Source organism: Sinohyriopsis cumingii, chromosome 9 (assembly GCF_028554795.1).
Source record: "Sinohyriopsis cumingii isolate HCF-2022 chromosome 9, ASM2855479v2, whole genome shotgun sequence".
Classification (NCBI taxonomy): Eukaryota; Metazoa; Mollusca; class Bivalvia; order Unionida; family Unionidae; genus Sinohyriopsis; species Sinohyriopsis cumingii.
The window spans coordinates 58,565,768-58,588,063 of NC_142969.1; the positions used below are offsets into that span (position 1 = coordinate 58,565,768).

The following is a 22,296-nucleotide window of genomic DNA, read 5'->3' on the forward strand; positions in this document are numbered from 1 at the left end:
ATATATGGCCAGCATATCAAGATTTTGTTTGTTGTGATTTAACTTCTCAACTGATGGGCCAGCTTAAATTACATCTGGTAAGCATGTTCTTCATGACATGTTCTACCAAACTTTAAGGTGACTGCCCCTTGCAACAGTGTGAATTCTTGTGCAACCATATGGAAAACCTATTTCAGCTTCTGACAGTGGAATCAATTTTAATATAGCTTGATAGGAATGTTTCTTCGGAATATTGTGCCAGAACTGTTTTTCATTATGTTTTGTTATTGTTACTAGAAAGTGGGTCACATCAAGAGAGAAAGCCCTTTTGGACATAAAATTGACGTTTTGAGATTCTGTGTTTGTAAAAAGTTTTCCTGATTATGATTCAGTTTCTTTTTTTGGGGAGTATTATGAATATTAACAGAGATACAATAGCTTGAGTGCATGATACAACAGTGTTATGCCATTGTTTCTTTAAATGACATCATTTTTTGTGATGTCATGTTGTCCAAAGTGTCATTATTTTGCATAAGCTAAATATATATATTATTTAGGATAGAAAGTCTGAAGATACACAAAAGTAAAACAATTAAATGACATGTTAAATACTTTTTATGTGAACTTAGTTAAGGAACTTCACAACTTTGTGCCACCTAAAAAAAAATGTCTTTTTGTGGGAATGTGATTTATATATCAAATTATGGATTCCATATGTTAAGTGTTTTATATCATTTACCTTTAACTCCTATTTCATAAACATTTGATGGTTTTTTAAATCTTTACCTTTAATTTTTATCTTGTAATCATGTTTAAATTTATTTTGGAAGGGTTTGTCTTCCTAAAATATTTTGTGCAATTTTTTTGTGTTGCATTTATAGAACTTTACTTTTAAATGGCACCACATATTTATGATTGTGCTGACATCCCAATAAATTCTACTTCCATTTAGGCCAAAACACAAGCCTTATTGCTACTACATTTGCATATTAGATGAATATCTGTTAGATGAACAATATCAGGTCCTCTTCTTTTTTTTTTTTACCTCAACCATTTTGAGAAATACTGGACTGCCTTTATTATGGCAAATGCTAGAGTGACAACTACTGTACCTTTTAGTTGCTTTTTGTCTCACCTTTCAAGCATTGTAAAGGCATATATATAATTTATCTATTACGTTTTTCTGTTTAACTCATTAACCCCTGGAGGTTTTTGTCATTTTCGCCTGACATGCAAGTAGGAAACACATTTTGTGGGCTATTTCTGAATACATCCTAATACATTGATTTCCAAATGGTTTCTCATTAACTTAATGCCTAGTTATGTTAGAAATATTTTTTCATTAGCTATTCACTCACGCATGAGCAGAAGGGTAAAAGTTGGAGTACTTTTTTCTCTTTGTTTTTTTTGCTTAATGGACCCACCATTTTTGTATTGAAACCACTCCTTTTTCCAAATGTCTAACTCATCCTACTTTTTGCAAAGATTCATCTGTCTGTGCAGTTCAGACTGGTCTGCCTTAGATCTGAGGCCAAAAAGTCTAAAATCCAAACACAAAATTGGATTCCAACCATGGGTGAATTTTGGATGGACAAAAATTGGGTCCAAAACATTTTCATTTTTCTTGCTGTCACTGCTATTGTATGTAAATGGGGAGATCTCACTGGGCCTAATTTTGGTGGTGGATATCTGCAAGGGAATTTTCCGCAAACAAGGTACACAGCAAATGATCGCATTCTTTTAAAACTTTCCTCTAGGATGCATAAGGATGCATGTCTTGTGTGTCTTACAATGAAAGTATAGAAATTTGGACAAACATTAACATTAGGATCTATGGAAATCCGAAATGGTTGTCTGTGTCCATGTAGTGTCAAAAAGCTGGTTGGATGAATGGATTTATTCTTGGAAGGTACTACTCATTATGAGCAAAAACAGGTCTTGTGATCTAGTTTAATTCTTAAGAGAATGTTAAGCATTTGAGTTCATCTTCATTTCTCCTTCAAATATGTTCTCCAATCACATTATGTTAGGAATATGAACCTGCTACATTGCGAATCCAGCCCTACAAAAAGATGAAAATTGTGATTTTTCTCTCTCATATATAGACAAGGGCAATAAATCTTGCCCAATACCTCCCCTTGCCATGTCCAGTTATTGCTAGTTTATTAACTTCACTGCTGTACTGATAACATTGTACATTTTACCTCTCACAAATCCAAGCTGTTTTAGTGTTCAAATTGGAGTTTCCAACTTTCATTCTGGATTTATTGTGTAGGACAATCATTATTCTGCCGGCTGGAGATGGTATTGGTGTGTTAATAACATACGGCATTTCTAATTCATGCTTTTTCTCTCATGTCATTTCAGTAGAAATGTCAGTTAATTGTGTGAAATGTGCAAGTTCAAAGCATAGTCTAGAAGGCATCAAGACGTGACACTATTTTCGATTACTCCATTATTAATGGGGATATATTAGCAAGTTAGTAACATGCTGAATTATTAATATATGCTTTATTTTCTCTTGTGTCATTTCAGCAGAAATGTCAACTAAATATATAACATGCACAATTTCAGAACAGGAAGTCAACCATGACTCTTGTTTTGCATATACTAAGTGCGTATCATTTATGACATGCAACATTTGTAATATGCGGTGTTTGGAAGTCTGGGCTAAAGTATGAATGAGTAAGTAGCATGCTGAATTGCTGAGTTATGCTTTGTTTTCTCTTCTTGTGTCATTTTGGAAGACATGACAACTAAATGCATGAAATGCAAAGTTCAGAGCAATAGTCCATAATGCATCAAAGGGATGGAAAAGCAGAATACGACAAGGAAGACATACAGAGACAACCAGGAGTTCATCACTTGCAATTCTGACTCATTGGGGGAGTGTTGCCCGCAGTTTTTGGCAGCCCAGTGAGTGTAAGTCCCCCTGCATATTCAAGCATGGCCTTTGGGATTGCAAGTCTGGAAGAATGGAGTTTGTATTGGAGCCATTTGATAATACAACCTCGCCGTCAGTGGCTGTCCAGACATCATCATCTGTCCAGCTTTGGGGACCTTTTGAGAAAACGGTCCAGCCAACTATGATTTACGGGGATCTTAGTGGTAGATCCATCCATTTAGATGTGTCTTTGGTGACATTACCATAATATACCAGTGCCAGCATGGGACTTTTTGATCAGACAGTCTGGCCAGCTAGGATTTTCAGGGATCTTAGTGACGGATCCATCTTTTAATCTTTACCATTGGTGACATACCCATTCTTTGATGGAGATTTCAGTGAGAAATTTTTCTGTCCAGCCAGGCCCTTGGAGTGGCCAGTACTGGTGATAACCAGACCATCTTCTATACCGCTAGCATCCAGGCTGACCATAAACCAGGCAAACCAGCTGGCTGTTCTGGCAATGCTGGACTTCCAAATGTTCATTACTTATCTATATGGGAGAGTTACTGACATTTTCAAAATTAACAGCATTGAATCATCAATGCTACCTGGTATGGCTTATCCAGAGCTGCAAGTGCAACCAGGTCAGGACTCAACACACAGTGAGTGTGATGAAGCTCCTACCAATCAGCCATACTCAGATATAACCATGGAACAGACTGAATTTAGCCTCAAGGCTGCAGTCAAGAACATTTATAGGGTGTTGGCAACTGCAGAATGCCCTCCACCCCCATTGCTACTTACGACTATAAAGAAAAAGCATTTGAGATTTTGACCGGGAGGAAGAGATGCCATCCTTCTAATTCCTTCCTTCAGCTTAAATTAAGGAGATCAGTGACTGCATGTCTTGTAGAATTGAGGATCCTGTGAATTTTAAGGCTTTTCCTTTCATGAAGCAAAGTACCAGTGACATTCTCAAATCTTTGGTGGAACAATCACTCAGATGCCTTCAGTACTTGTCTTGCAACCCTTAATTTAATTTGTTTTTTTTAGCAGCCGGTCTCGTGTCTGCTCCACCATTTTAAAACTGGTCAAGAATGTGTCCTTTGCCACATCAAAGCTAGTCCAGAATGTAGTCACTACATCTCCCATGTTCGATTTAAAGGCCAATACATTGACTGCTTCAGCCAACTTTGAGTTCATAAGATGTGATGCATGTCTGCAGTTCATGTCTCATGCCTCATCATACCCTGGTTTTACGGATGGCCCCATTTGGGTCACCATTACTCTTTGGAGGAAAATTTTAAGAAGTTCGGAGGCAGGCAGCTCAAGGGACTGCCCCTTCAATTTGCCACTCAACCCACAGAGACTTTTTAAAACAATTACTGCAGAGGGATGATTATCAGACTAGGGACAAGGGATCTTCTCAGTTAATTGATTAATATAGATCCCAGCCCAATGGCAGGAGACAAGAGTCTAATCAAGCTAGGAGGCAACCATACTGAGATGGCAAGAAACCAAGTTTCTCTGCTTGCAAGCCTCCTAACTCTAGACATTGACCAACCCTCCCCACCACCAGCAGTCAGCCTACCTGTGGGTGGCCGCCTCATTCAGTTTCAGGCTCAATAGATCTCCCTTTTCCCTCAGACCAATTGGGTGATGCAGTTCATTTCAGTGGGGCTTCAAATTTAATTTATCCTATCCCCTTCTGTTTCCTCCTCTCCTTTCTTCATGGACATTTCGTCAGATCAGGAGAAGGATGCCTTTCTTCAACAGCAGATATGGTCACTCATTGCAGAATAGGTGGTGGAGATTGTACAAAAAACCACAGTCTCCGGGGTGTATTCAAGGCTGTTTCGTACTCAGAAGGGGAATGGGTAGGTAAGGCTGAGCATTGGGATGGATCGCCTAAATTTTTTCCCCACTGAAATTCAAGATGGAGATGGTGTACCATCAGTATACCATCAGTCTTGAACTGACTGACACATATTTTCACATCCCTATCCACCCCACATCCTGGATTTCTTTATTTTGCTTACCAGGACACAGGTTATCAGTTAAGAGTCCTACACTTTGGCCTCAACATCAGCCCCAAGGTTTTTACCAAGGACACGGATTGCATTGCCATCCTCTCCAGTCGACTTCATCTATAGCAACATCATTGTACCTGGACAACATCTTCCAGAAACATAGGGTAAATTCTATTCTGCTCCAAGGAATTAACAATCTTCTCTCACTTTTAGATGAGGTGGAAACAAAAGTTGCCCACTTTGCTCTCCAGTTCCAGACCCAGAAGCTTGGGCCATGGATGTTCTGTCAGTCAGTTGGGAGGGGATGTGGGCATTTGCCTACCCATCCACTCCACAGTCATGTTACCAGAAATAATCCAACTGTTATGGGGTCAGAAATGCAAGATGATTCTAATAGCCCCTCTCTGATGGGACAGATCCTGGGTTACTGATCTACTCGATCTAGCAATAGGTGTACCCGCCAACTTGAATCTTCTCAAGCCACTATTGTCATGAGTGTTCCATCCATACCCGGGCTGTCTTCTTCATGGTTGGCTCATGTCTGGCTAGCCTTATGAGACAAACAATTAAAGCCTTTGATTGTGGAGAGAATCTTGAAAGCAAGAAGACCCTCCACTCTGAAAAAGCTTATGAGGGATAGTGGTGTACTTTCAGGGACTGGTGCTGTATCAATAACATGTCCATCTGAGTGCCTGATTCCTGCAACTGGCCAGCTTTTTTCTTTGGCTCTTCAAGGAGAAACAGTTGGGCCCAGTTCCTATTAAAGGCTACTGCTTCATGATGTCAGACAGATATCAGCATCATGGTAGATGTGATATTGGGCATGATAAAGATCTATCAGATCTTGTAACCAATTTTGATCTCAACTGACCAAAATCCTTCACTTTGTTCCAAAATGGAATCTGTCTTTGGTTTTAACATGGCTGAATTCAAGCCTTTGACCCAAACTTTGCTAAAGTTGCTGTCATACAAAACATGCTTCCTGATAGCTCTAGCTTCAGTATGCAGGGTGAACAAGTTACATGCCTTTTCTGTCGACCCAAACTATCTTCAGTTCAGATCAAATGGTTCGGTGGTCTTCTTGACACAACCAGGCTTTGTAACCAAAGATAGGTTACCGCCTGTCAGTAATGACAGTAGTCATTCGTTTGCTTTCTTCCTTAGATCAGCAGCCATGCATGATCCTGTTTATGCACTCCAGCAGACAAGCTGTGGCATGCGCAGGCACCTCTTTCTTCTGGTGAAAGCCTGGAAACAGGATATCACCCCTCAAGCCATTGCTTCATGGCTGTAATGGGTTATACGCTCTCACAGCATCCAAGTCGCCTAATGAAGATTACTGCTTATGAGATGAGAGCAATCTCTGTGAGCCCTGCATTCAAACATAACATTTTGATCTCAGTAGAAGCTGTTGGATGGCTTGCAGTGTCAAACTTCTTGAGTTTTTATCCCAAAGATTTAGCTTCACAAACCTTGAAATTTTGTGGGTAAGAAAATTTCAGTAATTATATCCTTGACCATATGTAGGTCACAGATCAAGTGACCCTAGACTGTGTTGCTTATGTAATTAGGAGAACAGGTTATTTTTAACATGGAGAATTCAGCCATCATTTCCTATAAGGATACCTGAGGTAGAGGTTGGATGCTCAGCATTCCCTCATCCTATCACCTATTCTTGTAACGTAATATCTGGTTGGGGAACATATTTGATGGAGAAAGTAAATTGCGATTCTCCAAGAATACTTACCCAATCACATTACTTAAAACCCCTCCCAACCATACTGCCTGCAGCTATCCTTGTTAGCATATCACTCAGCTAAAAGAAAACAAGCGACACCTGGAATTGGCATGGGGAGGTAATGGGCAAATGTTATTACCCTTTATCTATATGAGATAGAAAAAGAATATTTTCATCTTTATCATCTTTAAGTAAGGTTGGATTCATGTGGTAGCAGGCTAATATTCCTAACATAATGTGATTGGGTAAGTATGCTTGGAGAAACATAATTTACATACAAATTTGCTTTCTCTGATAATTATGTTTTACAATCAGAAATCTTTATAATCTTGTTTAATTGCTAGCTGTACTGGTCACAGACCAGAATAGCTTATGGTTTTTTTAAATTCATCATCCCTTGTCTGTCAGTTAACATAAGTTTGTTGTCACTACTTCTAAACTACTTATAGAGTTGCCATGAAACTTCACACACACATTCATCCCAAGGCTTAGTTGGTTTTAAACGAAAATGGTGCCACTAGGATATCTAATGTCGCCACCACAGCAGTTATCTTGAAACACTTGTTATTGCTTCTCCTCCATAATAAATGGTCATATCACTGTGGGGTTTTCACTAAAAGACTTCTTGTGGTGTCTAGTTGGTCCTAATTGAAAATAGTGCATATCTGACCTCAAATATTACTGCCACAGCAGCCATATTTAGGGATGAGAAGAATTCATACAGTTCTGTGATTTTCATGGTCATCTGATTCATTTCTGAGATCAATGTAAATTTTATTGAGAAAATTGGAGAAGGGGTAGGGTCAGTTGATTGATCACTGATTTGTTGGTTGGTTCCGTGCCTGGTCATAGTTTGAGATAAATATTATCAGTTGTGTGTTTCCCAATAATACATTTTTGATACCAGTGAAATCTAATTGGAAGCGCCTTTGTTCTCTTCAATGATTTAGATATAGTTGCATGGATGGCTTGATGCCTTTAACAATTTTGTTGTTTCCTGATCATGAATATTCAATATCAGTCTGAAGTAACTGGAATAACTTTGTTTTCTTTGTTATAATATATCATTTTATGGCATTTCGGTTTGAAAAATGTATGTAACTCTAATTGCATCAGATGATGCCAGGATTATGGAAGTGGATGGTAGTGTGAGAAACAAGTTTACTTGGTCTATATTTGGATTGATATGTTGATTATCTTAATCAGTCACAGAGTGAAGTCATTCAAATTATCAGTGATTTTAACAAAAGTGGACATATTGGAAAAGGCGTTGTGCTCATTTTGTAAATGCCTTATTAGGTGAACGCGTACAATAATTAAAATACAAGCAATTTAAAAGCAGAGTGCAATTTTCATTTCTTTTGTCAACTAATTCAGCACTGAGGGATCTTGTAATATGACCTGTTTAGCAGGCTTTATGTTTACAAAATCTTATTTCTATTTTCAGACACTGAAACAGCAGACATTAGTGCAGCCAAATATGAAGATATTAACACCATTACCAGCGTCCTCAAGTTGTACTTCAGACTTCTACCTATTCCATTAGTTACATTTGAGGCATACAAAATCATCATTGATGGATTCAGTTAGTACATTGTTCTTGCTGTTTTTATCTGTCTCTGATTAATTGCTGTTACAATTGTTATGCACACTTGAAAATGTTTTATGTTGTTTTTCTAGGCGACATTGGTAGGTATAGTCACCACCCTCTTTTGTCCAAAATGTGATTTTTTTTCTGATTTGCATATATATCAGAATCGGAAGAAAAATTGTTTCACAGAATAATTAGATCATTCACAGTTTGAAATAGCATTGCTTATTATAAGTTACCAAAGATGTAGCTCAACAGTAATTACTTGCCAGTTTGACATTTCATTAGAGGAGTTATTAAAAGCATATAGGTCAGTGATAAAGATATATATTTCAAATGCATACAAGATTATTCCACCAGATCATGCAATCAAGATGTAAGCACTCCAATACCCATTTTGAAAGTGGAGTATATCCTTGTAAATATGCCATTAAAAAATCATACAAACTGGCTATTTTTGTCAAACTTCATCTGTGAAAGAGCATTGGAGAAAATGAATAAGGTGATATGGATAAACAGAGTTTAACTTCATTGATATAAATAGAGCAATAATGATCAACAAAATCGATCAAGTCAGATGGTCCAGCCATCTGTCAGCAATTTCATTCCTTCTTCAGATACATTACCCAATCATAATTCCTTAGGAAAACTACTGCTGCCTTGCAAGTAGTCCTCCTGAGCTAAACATTTTAGCTTAAAGCTAAAAGTTATCTGCCCACCTAGACAGTAGTTAGAGTGATCTCCACTTGATACAGGGATTGGTGCCAAAATCAGAGAATATTTAAGGTACTACTACAGAGTGTTTTCGCAATCCACATACAAATTTGTTTGACCTTGAAGCATGTTGAAGGAGTGTTCCCTTCAGATGAAAGTATACTCCGTTTATAAATTTCCAACTTCTCTTTTCTTTCTCTCTTGGACAACAATTTTTCTGGAATTTATTATCATCACTTTGCCATCTTCACACACCTTGGTGCCCTTGATAAATGCATGCATGGGTTGCTACTGTGTTTCCTGACATTGCTATACCTTTATTTAAATATATGCAGGTCTGGTATGTGATATAGAAAACTTTTATAATATTGTTTTATCTGCTATGGATAAATGCACACAGGTAACTTTTGTATATTAATCTGTTCTTAGCATCCACATTGTTGTTATATATGTGACACTTGACTGATTTTACCTAATAGGTTGTCAGTTGGCCTTTCCTACAGGTAATTTCTATTAAAATTAATGTTTTAGCGTCCACTTTGTAAGTATTAATAGCAATGATCCGGTACTCTAACTGTGTTTGCAGCCGCATGAGCTCTTGTACAAGTAATTGTTATTGTGTGAATCTTTGTACATTCACCGAGTTCATAAAGCAGGACATGTGCCGTGCTATATTGTCTGCTTTAATTTGTCTTACAAATTTTGGCCATGAGCAATACCAAGTGTAAGCTTTGTAAACATTGGAAACACAGGACTGACAACCATTTTACACATATAGCTGGCTTCAGTTGCCAGCCTATGAATATGTCAGACTTTTATATTATGGATGGAAAGTCATTGGGCTGTAGTATTGGGGTTACTGGATGGAGAAGGTGCAAAAGTACATTTTGAGAGATGAAAATGTCCTCATTGTGCACGTTGACTTGTTGGCCATGAATGACTGGCTTGTCCATGGGTATCACACTCCACATGAATGACTGGCTTGTCCATGGGTATCACACTCCACATGAATGACTGGCTTGTCCATGGGTATCACACTCCACATGAATGACTGGCTTGTCCATGGGTATCACACTCCACATGAATGACTGGCTTGTCCATGGGTATCACACTCCACATGAATGACTGCCTTGTCCATGGGTATAACACTCCACATGAATGACTGGCTTGTCCATGGGTATAACACTCCACATGAATGACTGGCTTGTCCATGGGTATTACACTCCACATGAATGACTGGCTTGTCCATGGGTATCACACTCCACATGAATGACTGGCTTGTCCATAGGTATCACACTCCACATGAATGACTGGCTTGTCCATGGGTATCACATTCCACATGAATGACTGGCTTGTCCATGGGTATCACGCTCCACATGAATGACTGGCTTGTCCATGGGTATCACACTCCACATGGCTCATCAACAACAAAACCATCTAAGCTATCATGGTCAGTGACAGCTCTGACTCTTCCCTCACTGTTGAAAGTAGGCCATATGCAACTTGGGCGTAACACCCAAATGCCTTTATCACCTGCCATTAAACAAGGTTGATATTAAAACAAACCATCTCAGTTTGTGTCTCACTTTGCATCTGTATGGAATGGCTACAATGTTCAAATATCCTGTAAAACTTAATGAACTTTAATACATCATGCCAACTAAGATGGCCCTGTTCTGCCATGGCTAGACTCTGCCATATGGCTCTGATTGCAATCAGTAACACAGCCTAGCCTATCTTCCACTGTCAGCCACCAGAATGACGATCATTGTCTAGTTTGCTGAACCCATGTAATACAGACGCTATTGCAGATCAGCATGACCAGCATAATGCCACAAGACACTCAGTGCAAATGATGCCCAGTTTAGTGCCTCAGTACCCAGGAGATGTTGCATCACTTTGTTCTCAAATCTTTGGCACTAAAGGAAGACTTTACTTATTGACCATTTGGAGTTACCATATCTCACCCCCACAGTTGATTGCACATTGTAACTCATAGAATACATCAGAGCGAGAAAGAGATGAAAGCAAGTTGTCAGAGATATTATCTCACACAACACTTGTTTTGTGGATCATATATCCCCTAACCCATATCAACAGAAAATAATGGCACAGTGTCTTGCAATCTTAAATGGTACTGTTCTATCAAAACAGGACTCTACCATACATCTCAGATCACAGCGGGTCACTAATATAGTTGATCTTACCTTTTAGCCAAAAGATGGAAGATCTTTGTTTCAGCTATATAGACAGGTTCTTTGGATCAAATGTCCCTAGCCTGTCTCAACAGATTACTGCACAGTGTTGTGAAAGATAAAATAGCTAGACTCTGCAATATACCTCAGATCACGACAGGTCACTACCACAGTCAGTCTTACCATTTAAGCCAAAAGACTAAAGGGCTTTTATGCAGTTTGCCTTCTTCATACAATAAGGCAATTTCTATGATCTACGGGTTAATTAATGCACATAGTGCCCAGTTTAATTCCCTAGTACACACAGGATATGGAGTCACTGCATTTGCTTTGTCACTCAGAGGGAACACTCACTCATCAAATCCCAAGCAGGACATTCTGCAAACATGGTGGGCCACTCCTTTAGATAATTTTTTTCCAGTTTCCTTTCAGATTGCTCAGGAGGTAAGCAGCAGAGGGGGCGAATCGGACATTTTGTCCAATCGTCATTTGGTTTAATTGATACTTTTCTGCACTCAGCGGATCCAGCGTCGTCAGCGCCTGGTAAAAAAAAACGACGTCGTCGTCGGGGGGGGGGGGGGGGGCAAATCGAACGTCATTTAGTTTAATATACGTTCTGCACTCAGCGATCCAGCGTCGTCAGCGTCCGGTAAAAAAGCGCGACGACCGCGTCGATGTCATCGCCCCCTCTGCTGCTAAGAGGCTATTTACAATTTAAGCGAATATTTGGTCAAGTCCGATACGATATCGTGTCCGAGGATCATGTAAATTTATCGTTACAAATCCATGTGGGGTCGACTGAGCATGACTAAAAAAGTTTCGAAAAACATTAAAGTCCATGTCACCGCCGCACCATGTCTGCCAAATATTTCGTAGCGTGTGTGTATCAACGCCGTTGAATACAGCAAGAATATTACAGTTGTCTCTGATTACTTTTGGAATCTGAGTGTATCGTTGAGTGACATATATCACGTCAGTGTTTTTATGCCTGCCTCTGGAAAATATCCTAGCTGGGTTTTTTGATTGTCTAACATAACATCATCGTACACGACTAAATTGTTAACGTCGCCATCAATATCATCAATACCTGGTGCATCATTGATATCTGTAATAAACTCAATAACATTTTTTTCAGTGATCGCTGATGCATTCTCGTTAAAATCTTTTAAAACCTCGTAGCATCGTTGATCATCTACGCTAGGGGCGATTAAATACAACTTATCCCACTTCATCCATCTCATTATTAAATTAAGTAACAATTGCGTCTTGCCCGATCCAGATGGTCCGATGATAATCATCCGGATCGAGTTTGGTAACGCTGCAACATGCTTAACTGGTTCTCTTGTTTTAGTCGCCGAAAAATCAATTATATTCATATCTCTATACATAAATTATGGATCTATATTGTGTGAAGTGTAGAGTGCGTACTGGCACAAATGATATGACAACCGTTACAACAAGAAATAACAGATCGGCACTTACTGGTAAGTGTGTACAATGCGGTATAAAGAAATTTAGATTTATTTCTATTAGACCCGGGGACGTTTTAAAAAAAAGCGAGGAGGTGATATTGCAGCCAAGTTATCAAAACTCCCCGGAACACCGTGGGCAAAGTATCCAGGAGAAAAGCACCTCCCAGGATATAGCTACTGTGGCCCCGGAACACGATTAGATATCAGACTCGATGATCAAAATCAGCCCAAACCCGGTGAGTATCCAATAAACGCTATCGATAAGGCGTGTCATGCTCATGATGTTGCTTATAAAAGTAGCGATCTGCAACAGCATCATATCGCGGATGTAAAATTAATTCACGCGTTAAATGCTATTCCTGATAAATCCTTCAAAGAAAAATTGGCCTCATGGTTGGTAAAATCGGCTATGAAAGGTAAATTAATGATGGGCGCTGGTAATTAATAACAACATGGAATCCATCTATTATTCTCCGAGAGGATACTGGAAGGGGAAGGCCGCAATTGGTAAGCTTGCAAGCGCTGCAAAAGTAACGAGGGCCACTGCGGCTAATTGGTTATCCAAACAGGCTATATGGCAAATTTATCTACCACCGCCCCGTCAAATCAACTTCTCACGCTTTGATGTCAGCGTACCCAATGAAGTTCATCAGGCTGATATACTATTTTTGCCGCATGACAACGGTTACAAATACGCGCTAACCGTAGTTGATGTTGCGAGTCGATACAAACAAGCGGAACCGTTAAAAACAAAGTCAGCAACTGAAGTAGCCAATGCGTTTGAGCGGATTTATCGAAGAGGTCCTCTGCGCTGGCCAAATCTATTACAAGTTGATCCTGGTAGTGAATTTCGCGGCGCTGTTTTATCAGCGTTGAAACATCATAGCGTCGCGATACGACGAGGTCATACTGCGCTACATCGTGATCAGGCAATTGTTGAACGATTCAATCGGACTCTTGCTGAACGGTTATTTGGATATCAGTACGCAAAAGAATTCATCCAAGAAAAACGATCTCGTGAATGGGTCAAAAGGTTGCCAGGCGTAATTGCAGCGTTAAATAACGAGATTACCCGAGCAATCAACATGAAGCCCAGCGACGCGATTAAAAAAAAGTATATACCCGGAAGATCAAAAATAAATAGCGTTTCCAAGCCGATTCTCGGCGATGTCACCGTGAGATATCTATATGAACCAGGAGAGCTTGAAGGCGGCAGAAAAAGAGCTACTGATCCTATTTGGAGTGTTACCACACATAACATATCAACGATAACACGATCAACTGATAGACCACCGATCTATAGACTGGATTTAACTGCCCCACAGCGGGGGTTTACACGCGAGCAACTACAAGTGATACCTGACGATACTCAATTACCCCCGCGTGGTCTTAACTAGCGCCGTTGGGTCTATTGCACTCAAGACAGGTCAACCTCACATTGTTTTTGACATGACCGAGACTGTTATCGATCCTGTCCACGGTAAATTGGCGAGCGTCTTTATCCGAATAACGCCACCGCATTATACAATTACAACTCGCGCAGTGATTATTCTGTTGTTGTCGTAGCGAGATTATTAATTCGGCATCAATATCAAAACGCCGCTGTTTTTTTTTATCCTGTTGGCGGTAACCCGAGAGTTTTCTATCAATGACGCTTGCATCGATGATGTCGTTGGTGACTTTGTCGGTGACTTTGTCGCCGGCTTCGTCAATAACAATTCTTCGAAGCTGATTTATCCTCCGTACTCGGGACACTGCAAGATAGACTAGATTTGACCATTCGATGCGATTATCAACTATCCAAACAATTGTGTCCGTGATGGTTAGTCCCTGCGAGGAATGTATTGTCGTTGCGTATCCTAGCGTCCACGGGGATTTATCAGCACGTAGCGCGTCCTCGACGACGCTGATATCAACGAGCACGATATCATTCAGCACGAGAACTTGTTTTTTTGTCCCTGACGCTGTCGGGCCTGGAATTTCAACTTCAGTGTTTTGCCGCCGTGTATCCGCGGGTCTATAACATAACGGCACTGGGCGCGTTGGAAACTTTTCCTTATGCAACGTAAACAACTTTTGCTGAAGTGTGTCTCTGACTATCTTTCTACTCGCTACAATCAAATCGTTTGGTCTCCATGTTTCCCAGAATTCATTTAACGGCGTTTCCGGAATCACCTCGCGGACTATTTCACATTGAACTCTATCCGGCTGTAATCTGATTAATTTCTTAACCTCGCGCAGTTGTTCATCAAGTGCTCGGTAATCAGTATCGGTTTCTTCATAATAGTCCACAAAACCCTTTAACCAATCATGTGGACCCTCGCCGACAAATGGTGGTGGTTGACCATGATCACCGCACATTATCACCGCTGTATTCGCGCGCAGCAACCACTCAAGAAACATTTGTAAAACATCTAACGAAACAGTACATATCTCATCCCAGATGATAACCTCAGGAATAAATTTTTCACCCATTCGATCAGGAGTCCACTCACCGCCGCTGTATCGAAAAAAGCTGTGATAAGTAACGGCGTCAACATTTCGTTGTTTTATCTCTCGCGCTAGTCTATGGGTCGGTGTAAGCACGATTATACTTGCCCGCGTTCGAAATAATTCAATTGCCCGAGTCGTCTTTCCTGACCCGCCACAGCCGCTTAAATAAACTGTTTTGTATCTACAAATTGGATCAGAACACGGTGGTGCATTAGACCATTCTGATAGATTATCACCGCGTAGGTAATTATTTTCAACGGTGACATCTGCTGACGGGGAATAATCGCGTCGTATTTCATTTTTAATTCTCCATGTACCCCAACTCTCGTCAGGACTAGTAAACTCGGCTGTGTTTCCCTTATACTTTACGTCTATATAAAATGAATCAATCGCAACTCTAACTGCGGTGTCGGGAAATCTATTTATCATCGAGAATAAATTGATAGCGGCGTAACCCAGCATAGACGCCGTCAAATGCGGGTATGGTGGGCTGTCTCCATCGCTGTAAGTAACAACTGTACCTAACCTTGTTCCATTGGACAAGAAAGCTGTTTTGCAGTTCACGTATCTATTTTTCGCCACTGCGTCCTTGATTACGAAATCATATTCTGCGTCATCTATAATCAGCCGTGAGCAATATCGTTTGTAGTCGCAGTTTTTTCCACCTTGTGTGAACTTACCAATTATTCTTCTACCGAGATCTTTTGCCTCGCGGTTTCGTTGGTTGAATATCTTTTTGGACCATTCGACGATATATTCCTCGTCGGCATCAATGTGTTTTCTGGACTCGTCAATTATGCTATCTAGACGCTCCGGTTCTGGTAACCAGACTTCAGTCTGCGCCCGGTATGATATAATCGCGTCACTGACAATCAACGAAACTAGCATTTTACAATCAATCATATACCGTAGCAGCGCTATTGGCAACCACTTCTTTTCAGTCATGTGTCTACCGATCCAAATATAGCAACAGCGATGAAGTCCTGCCGCGAATTTAAATGATACTATGCGAGCGAATCCGGTTAAATCAAAATCAGGCAGTGGTCCATTAATAGCAACACGAGTCATTTCATGTCTGGGGTGTCCAAATCGTTTAAAGTACTCAGCGGCGGATCCATACCCGAGAAAACTCGCTGGATAACAGGCAACAATATCAACGGAAATCATAGCGTCGCGGTTGTATCTAGTGTTCCATAGTCCACCGTGATAGTATTCCAAACAACTGGATTGTACATCCGGTAGAAATTCCTTGCGCGTTGGTCTCCACGCATTTTTCCTTGCTGCAACATGAGCCGCAACCGATGGAATTGTAAAACAATTTGTTAGCAGTTGTTCATCATGCTCTTCAAATTCCATGGCGGTTTTTTTCATCTTGTTGTGAAACGCTTCAGTGCGATATAATTCACCGTTTGGTCTTACAAACTGATCAAAGGTATCCGCATCGTTTTCAGCGCTGCGAAGTAACCACACTGATACAGGGTCGTTTTTACACAAACAAGCAATAGCATCAAATAGTTTCCTCTCCGCGAGAAAACCGTCCTTGGAGAATTGTTCTCCCAGGAATTCCCCCGGGATATACTTTACTGTTCTATCCCGTGGAAATACTGTGATCGCGGACGTCCACGCGTGTTCGTTATGATCAATAATTTTGATTGGGGCTCCCTTTGATTTGTACTTTGATTCGTATAATACTTCACCGGTTATCGTTGTAACGGTTATTGGAAATCTCAACGACGTTTCTAATCTCGCTATGTCGCTGATGGTTGCTCCTCGCTCCTTTACGGTTAGTTCCCATTGGTTTATTTTGCTACGCCGTAGATCAGTCAATTTGTTTCCTCGACACGCATTTGTAAAATGCTCTATTACTCGTTCTGCTACACAATTTATCCCCGTTGACTGTTTCATCGGCGCTAGTTTTCCGATATCAGGTTTCTTATTTAACGGGTATATTCCATAAACAACTGCTGTTTCAGGATACGCTCGTTCATAGTATGGTCTGTCAATTCCGGTTAACAGCCCCGGCTTGGAGTCGCGGCTAACAATGACTGTTTTCTTGTCGCTGAGAACTGGTTCAAATTTATCACGTATGATCCAATTACCTGATTCCACCCGGACAATGAATTTTACTCTGAAAAAATACTTTTTACCGTCAAGGTGTGATATTATCGTTGATGCGCGCTTGTCGTTCATGGTAGCATCAGCAACGCCATCAATTCGAAATGTTGACCAACTATGGGATGCACCATCACGCTTGAATTCATTGATACAATCACGTATTTTATTTAACAGGGTTCTATCGTTTATTAACGCTTTTGGTGTGCCCTTGAGGGCTCTATCGAGATTAAACTTAATATTTTTCCAGGGCTTAATTGCTGCTAATTTCTAGAACTCCTCCTCCATATAATTAAAACAAGTATTTAAATGAAAGAATATAGTATAATGAATAAATGCAAATGGTTGATGATTGGGTCGACAACCCCGTGCAATAAATCATGTAGAGGTGAATTCTGCGGGTATCATTTACAAAGCGTTCGTAATGGTTCTCTTGGCCCTCTCCCGTGCTTGGTTTGCCATGTTGGTGTAAGAGGAAAATCGCAGTTGTGTATCAATTGTGGCGGAAAGCGATACAGAGAGTTAAAACGTTATTACGATAAACGAATAAAAAACTCCACCGTTGACCCCACTGCTGACTCCGTCAAGGACAAAATCATCAAAACCCCTCAAGACTACATTGAAAGGTTTATAATTAAACCAAATAATGAATTAGACAAGTAGTATTATTATACAAATGAACCAAGAATTTCTACCTCACCCTGTGCTTGTTAATTACGAGGCATCTCGCGACGGCGTTGTTCGAAACCGTAGACTGAAGAAGCCGGTTGGCACTGTAAATAATCGCGGATACTTGCGATTTGGTGCTGGGGGAAAAAACTATCTTATTCACAGGGTGGTATATGAAGCGTTTAACGGACTGATCAACGACGGTCTCGTTATTGATCACATTGATGGATGTCCTCAAAATAACAGAATGTGTAATCTAAGAGCTGTTACAGCGAGTCAAAATTCCAAATTTGGAAAACCAGGAGGGATGAGAAAGGGAAAACCCGTAAAGTCATTTGATACAATAACGCACGAAGAAAAAATATTTCGCTCTATGAATGCGGCTGGTAGGTACTTCGATATTTGTAGTAAATCAGTTCGAGATGTTGCAGAGGATATAACTAAAACAGCGATCTCAAAAAAGACCGGGCACAGAATTCGATTTTCATATGTAACATCAAGGGGAATAACTCGTGATGGTATATCACCAAGTGACGAAGTTACCGACAGTGTGAACGCTACAGTCTATTACAATTAATAAATTGTCTGTTCCGGAAGAAATACCGGAAGAAAACTGATGGAATAAATTGTTTTTACAAACAACTGTAATATTCTGTTTTATGTTTCATCGAAGTATTTAATGTTGTTTAAGCGCTATTGATAGCGTTTTTTAAGTAATTTAACGAAATACAATAACACACCTTGTGACTGACGCGGTTGTACTAGTCACCTTATATATAAGCCGACTCGTTATAAGCCTGTGGCTTTCGAAAGCCAATTCAACTAATCAAAACTAACCCACGCTCTTGACCCGGGCGTGTGGTTGTCTTTTGTTCACAATCATGCAACCGGGTTAATTTAATTGGGTTGCTTTTGATTGGTTGAATTGACCGTAGAGTTCCGCCCCGCCGTTTTATGTCTGTGCCGTCTTGTGCCGTCCCATCATTAATTAAGTTAATTAAGTACATGTAGTGATGTCCCCCCAAGCATGTCTTCTGGGCTGTCTACGATGACGTTTGTCACCCTAGGCCTCCCTCCCGGAGATACATGTTTCGGGTTCCCTTGGGCTCAGATGGATGCGAAGGCACCCAAGGGGTTCCAAGATGTGTTGTCCTTAATTAAGTTAATTAAGTAGCCTCTGGGTCTCTCTGACGTCATAGGGCGCCAGCGAGATTGCCAAATGGGTTATAATTCTCTAGGCAGTAAAGATGTTAACAGCACCTTTATGTGCCTAGAGATCATTTTGTAAAAATATTTTTTTTTTTATATTAGAAATAAGATGTTTATAAGAATATGAATATCGAAGACATCAATAATATATTAACCGAGATTTCAAAATTAAAAAATCAAGGAATTGAATTATCTGATAGTCTCAACAGCGAAAGAATATTATCCGATTATGAAATTATTAACGAACAATCGAAACGGGGGCGTTTTACCCCCCGCGAGTACGCTTTTATAAAACGATTACAACATACGATTAATGAAAACCTGTACCTCAATGACGTAAATGCATTCATTGGGCTATTCACTGCCGTTGAAACAGTACGAAAAAAACTTGGACGTGCCTATGAACGACGGCGGGAGATTTTTAGTAAGATTAAAAACATTAGAAAGATTATAGACGAAAACTCCGTGGAGCCCCCAATTTAATGGTAGCGGAACGGAAGTGGCACATTGAATGTATACATATTTTTTTCCCCCCCCCCCCCCGATAGGTCATACTACTGAAATAGTAAGACGATTGCGTTTCATGGCATTCGGGTATATTCCTGCCACACTCGGCGGGAAATTAGAAAATTTTTATTTGTAATAATGGTAGGCGAATCACTTACTACTCGGCTAGCCAGAGAGCGGCTAGCAGCGCTTAAAAAGTTCATACCGTTACGAGACAGGGTCCGAAAACAACTTCAAACGCGGCAGCAACTACAAACTGATTTTACTGTTGGAAGTGAACAGCTCTTTGCTCCGATAACGAGTGCAACCAAAGACGTGAAAACAGCGATATACGGGGATATCCCCGACGAAGAAAGAAAGAAAAAGGCGCCACTGCTTGGCGTACTTGAAAAGATAGCAGCAGAGACAGAACAAACAAAAAGGTCTTTAGAAACACTTCCTGCGGAAATAGCAGTCGCTACAACACACCAACGGAGGGGGGGGGGGGCCACCACCACTCGCTATAACCGACCCACAAGAACCTTATGTTACAATGGCCGATGAAGAAGAACTAGGTGCTACTGCAAGAAAACCAAAAGAAGAAATACCGGAAGAAGAACTAGACGCTACTGCAAGAGAACCAGAAGAAGAAATACAGAAAGAAAAAAAGAAAGGGGAGAATATACCCCGTAATGTACTTACAAAGTCCGCAATAGATACAATTAGAGCCTTCGACAGCGATGAAGAATTAGTTAATTTTACTGCTATAAATTTTGCTAAGAGTTTACGAGAGATGTATATCAAAAAAGATTACAAAAAGTATATAAGGTCGACGGATAGTTGGGCAAAAATCGTGTATTTAGCAAGTAGATATAAAGATACAATGCCACGTGGTGATACCGATTACAAAGCATTCCTCGAGAATGTTAAAAGTAGGAAACCAAAAAGAGGGAAAGGATACAGCGGTGTGGTTGAAAACGCTAGTGTTACTTGTCCAGGTAGTGTTCTCGGTGATATATCACGGCTGGAAGTACTAATCGGAGGAAAACGAGCCGGAAATAACTCTACGGAAATAATCAATGAGGCCGCTGATATTTGCAGGCGGTTATTTGCAGGCGGTATCATGGACATTAATGTATATCGAACGCTCATAGACGAACTCGTGGACGGTTATCACAGCGATTGATCAATCACTGGTGATCAATCACTAATTGGAAAACACTGGTGTTTTTATAATAAAGATGATCATACACTACAACCATGATAAACCAGTCAGCGTCTACGTGGTAAACTCACGATTGCCTGTATACCGCGCGTGGTACGGAGATGGTCTCGGTAGCACCATTGCGGGGTTATTTACAAGAATGGCTCCAAAAGTGGCGCCGTTAGCTAAACAATTATCTATGAAAGCCATTGATGTTATTCGTGATAAGGGAATCGGCGCTATTGGAGATGTTGCCGGAAAGGCGTTTTCTGCAGCAAAGGACAAACTAATGTCGTTGGTGAGAAGAAAAAAACAAACGCCGCTGCGTTCTACAACAGTGATGCCTGCAAATGTCAGTAAAGTAATAAATAACGCGGTGGAAAAAAAACTAGCGTCATTGATGGCGAAGCCATCCACCGAGTCGCTGGCGACTCCGATGACTCCGTCATTGGCGGCGACCCCGTCGTCGTTGATGGCGGAGCCGTCCACTGATGCAACAACCAACGCGCTCATGAACGCGATAGCGGGAAGTGGTCTTAAACCGAAACGAAGACGACGTTGAAAATCGTAGATTTTCATTCAAAGAGTCTCGCAATTAAAAACATCAACATGATAATAATAAAATGTTTGCGCGAACCGCTGAGCCCGCGTTTGATATGGATGCCCCAATGCGCAAGGATGATTCTGTCCGTGATTATCAATTTTATTCCTATCAACCACCACAAGCCGACCTACGATCGCGAATTGAACTTCAAGTCCAAGATACCAGTAAATACTTTTTGCCGTGTGAAGCGTTTATCGAAATCGAAGGGGAACTTGTAACAAATGCTGCCGATAATGCACCATACGCAAATGACGATCGTGTTCGAGTTGGTTTTGTCAACAACGGTATCATGGCGTTATTTGAGAGCGCCAGATATCTTATTGACGGGCGAGAAATTGAATCAATAGAACGCGAGGTTGATGTTGCAACGACGATAATTGGGTTAGCAAGATACTCCGATGATTATACAAGATCGGCGGGCCCATCTATGATGTTCGCAAAGGATACCACTAATAACGCTGATCATATTCAGTACATTAACGTGCTGACCGGAAGAGATAACGCAGTTGACCCACAGGCTGAAGCAGCCAATCCAGACCGCAGGGCAAGACCAGGCGCTGATTTCACTGTTATAAAAAGTACTAACAATAATTTTAATCTAGGATTTGCAACACGAGTAGCAACATTGCAAGGACAACGCCGACAGTTTTCATGCGCGATTCCACTCCATCACATATTCGGATTTTGTAGAAATGTCAGAAACGTTATCTATGGGGCCAAGCATACAATCGCGCTAACGCGAAGGGGCGATGATAACAATGCAATATGGCGTGCTGCTGGCGTCACTAACGGTAAAGTCGTTTTAACTAAAATAGCATTGTGGATGCCGGTGTTGACTGCATCAGTTACCACGGAAGCACGATTGTTATCATTTATGGAACAGGGGGGAAATCATTATTGAGTTGGCTAGCGG

The 22,296-nt window shown here is 40.6% G+C and overlaps 1 protein-coding gene across 1 annotated transcript in view; it reads left to right on the forward strand.

The window, feature by feature from the left end:
- LOC149791889 (N-chimaerin-like) overlaps window positions 1–22,296 on the forward strand; it is a 99,827-nt gene that overhangs the window by 65,623 nt on the left and 11,908 nt on the right. The window contains exon 12 of the mRNA XM_089970395.1: window positions 8,082–8,219. Within this exon, the coding sequence (XP_089826521.1) occupies window positions 8,082–8,219 (138 nt within the window). The remainder of the gene's footprint in view (window positions 1–8,081; window positions 8,220–22,296) is intronic.